This window comes from Charadrius vociferus, unplaced genomic scaffold, assembly GCF_000708025.1.
Source record: "Charadrius vociferus isolate BGI_N301 unplaced genomic scaffold, ASM70802v2 scaffold564, whole genome shotgun sequence".
In the NCBI taxonomy this organism is placed as follows: Eukaryota; Metazoa; Chordata; class Aves; order Charadriiformes; family Charadriidae; genus Charadrius; species Charadrius vociferus.
The window spans coordinates 34,714-36,954 of record NW_009647940.1 but is presented as its reverse complement, the minus strand read 5'-3'; the positions used below and the strand labels follow the sequence as shown (position 1 = coordinate 36,954).

At 63.0% G+C, this 2,241-nt stretch overlaps 1 protein-coding gene across 1 annotated transcript in view; it reads right to left on the bottom strand.

Moving 5' to 3' along the window:
- Window positions 1-2,241, bottom strand: part of KMT2D (lysine (K)-specific methyltransferase 2D) — a 25,748-nt gene that overhangs the window by 17,583 nt on the left and 5,924 nt on the right. The window contains exons 15-23 of the mRNA XM_009883188.1: window positions 2,068-2,178; window positions 1,853-1,957; window positions 1,413-1,594; window positions 1,163-1,327; window positions 938-1,047; window positions 808-855; window positions 481-696; window positions 249-392; window positions 45-161 (exon numbers count right to left, since the gene is read on the bottom strand). Of these exons, the coding sequence (XP_009881490.1) occupies window positions 45-161; window positions 249-392; window positions 481-696; window positions 808-855; window positions 938-1,047; window positions 1,163-1,327; window positions 1,413-1,594; window positions 1,853-1,957; window positions 2,068-2,178 (1,198 nt within the window). The remainder of the gene's footprint in view (window positions 1-44; window positions 162-248; window positions 393-480; window positions 697-807; window positions 856-937; window positions 1,048-1,162; window positions 1,328-1,412; window positions 1,595-1,852; window positions 1,958-2,067; window positions 2,179-2,241) is intronic.

The following is a 2,241-nucleotide window of genomic DNA, read 5'->3' as shown; positions in this document are numbered from 1 at the left end:
AGGGGATGGGGGAAGGGGAAGTAACAGGTGCCACCAGGCCCTACCGTCCTCCGGGTGCCCCTCGGCGCTCATCCCCTCGCGCCCCACGTCAGCCACCACCGCTGAGACCTTTTTCAGGCGGGTGTGGGACTTGCGCTGCCGTACCATGAAGCCGCCAATGCCTGGTGAGCAGAGGAAGAGATGGCGGGGAGTCACAGCAGGGCCTAGGGGGAATCTGGCCCTGAGAGGTGGCCCAGGGCTGCACTCACCAGGCCGGTACGGTTTGCGCTTCCTCTTCTTGCACTCCTCCGAGTCCTCCATCCCCTTCCCCGAGTCCACGTCAGCCCCGATGTCACGATCGGGGCTGGCCGGAGCCTCCAGCTTGATCTCGCACTCCATGTGCTCAACACCCACTGCTCAAGGGAGACACGACATGTTAGCAGGGTGCCCTGGCACCCCCACATTGCACCCTCCCCTCCCTCGCCCACCAGGGAAATGCACCTTCAGCTTTGAGCAGCTCATCAGTGTCCAGGTCTCCGTCCTTCTTGTCATCGGGGCCCAGGGGGTCACCCCCCTCCAGCCCCCCATCCCCGTTCAGGGCGCCCAGCCGGCCCTTGCGTTGCCGCCGCTTGTGCAGGGGTGACAGGGAGAGGTTGCGCAGCACTGCCATCCCTGTCCCTGTCAGCCACACACCCTCAAAGCGGAAATACTGGGGCTCTATGAAGAGGAAAGCAAGCACTGGGGAGAAAAGCCAGTGCCGGGTTCACGGCCAGCGCTGGGCACAGCCTGCGGCACTGACCCCAGCACCAGTTTCAGCACTGCATGTACCTGGCTCCTTGGCCTTGACTGAGGCAATCTCTGGTGGAGGCGCGGGCACTGCAGATGGAAAAGCAGACAGGGAATTGAGTCCTCACATGCCCCCCAAACCCCACAGGCTCCCCCTGCCCCGGGCCCTCACCAGCCGGCTTGACCACGTAGGGTTGGCAGGCGCTGCAATCAAAACCTTCATCTGCAGCCTGCTCCACCTCCTCCTCCGTGAAGAGGCTGTCACATGCTGCATGCAGCCACCTGCAAGCAGAGGGAACCCGTCACACACCCTGGCCACCCCAAGGGGATTCCCAAGTGCAAAGAGCTCCCCCTGCCACCACTCTGGGGGACACACACCAAGGGGCACAGTGCTCACCGATCGCAGTGCCGGCACTGGATGAGCAGATCGTCCTCCACATACTTCTCGCGGCAGAAGGGGCAGACAACCAGGCTGGCGCAGGGGGCACAATGGGTGTAGTTGTTCTGCCACTCGCAATGGAAGCCGGGGGAAGCTGCCCCACACTGCACACAGCAAACACACCTTCGGGGGTAGTGCAGGGGGGGGAATGAGAGATCAGCACCAGCCCTGAGCCCCCGCCAGGGCTCCCCTCGCACCCCACACGCACCACTTGCACTTCCAGCCACCCTTGGGCACAGTCTGCAGGGGGGGGTCCAGGCAGTAGGTGTGGTAACTGATGTCGCAGTCGTCGCAGAGCAGGAGCCGGGATGGGTCAGAGGCTTTGCCGCACACCTCGCAGACGATGCACTCCACGCAGCGCCAGCCCTTCAGCAGCATCACCTTTGTGATCTGGGGATAAGGGGGGCAGTTACATGAGTCCTGGGCAGAGCCGTGGGCATCCCTGGCCTTAGCATGGCTGTTGGCGACACCCCAGGGCTTGGCACAGGGAACATCCCAGTGCTGTCCCACAGCACAGCTACAGGGACATGCTGGGCATGACCCCGTGCATGTGCCCTAAGGGAAATGGCCCAGCTATGTGGGTCCCCTGAGGGATACAGCCCAGTCCTGCCCACCCAACATGGGGCCAGGGGTCTCAGTTACCCTCACCTTGCTGTTGACGCAGTAGGGGTGGTAGCACTGGGAGCACTGGGAGCAGGCGAGGAGGTGCCCCTCGGCCCCACGCCCAAAGCTGCCACACACCACGCACATGTCCTGGGGAAAAGAGGCCGTAAGAGAAGCTGGGGCATGGGGCAAGAGCTGGGGGGGAGGACAGAAGTCTGTGCCGTCCTGTCCACCTGTCCTTCCTGCAGTGCCCCGGTTACCTGCATGAGCACAAACTTGTCGGTGTTGGAAAAGAGGACAACTGTGTTCTGCATCGTGTCATCATCATCCTCGTCCTCCTCCTTGCTGGGTGAGCTGTCCACATCAGCAAGCTGGGGGTAGAAGAAGGGGCTCAGCACTGAGAACCCTCACTCTCCATGCAGTTTGGGGGGGGG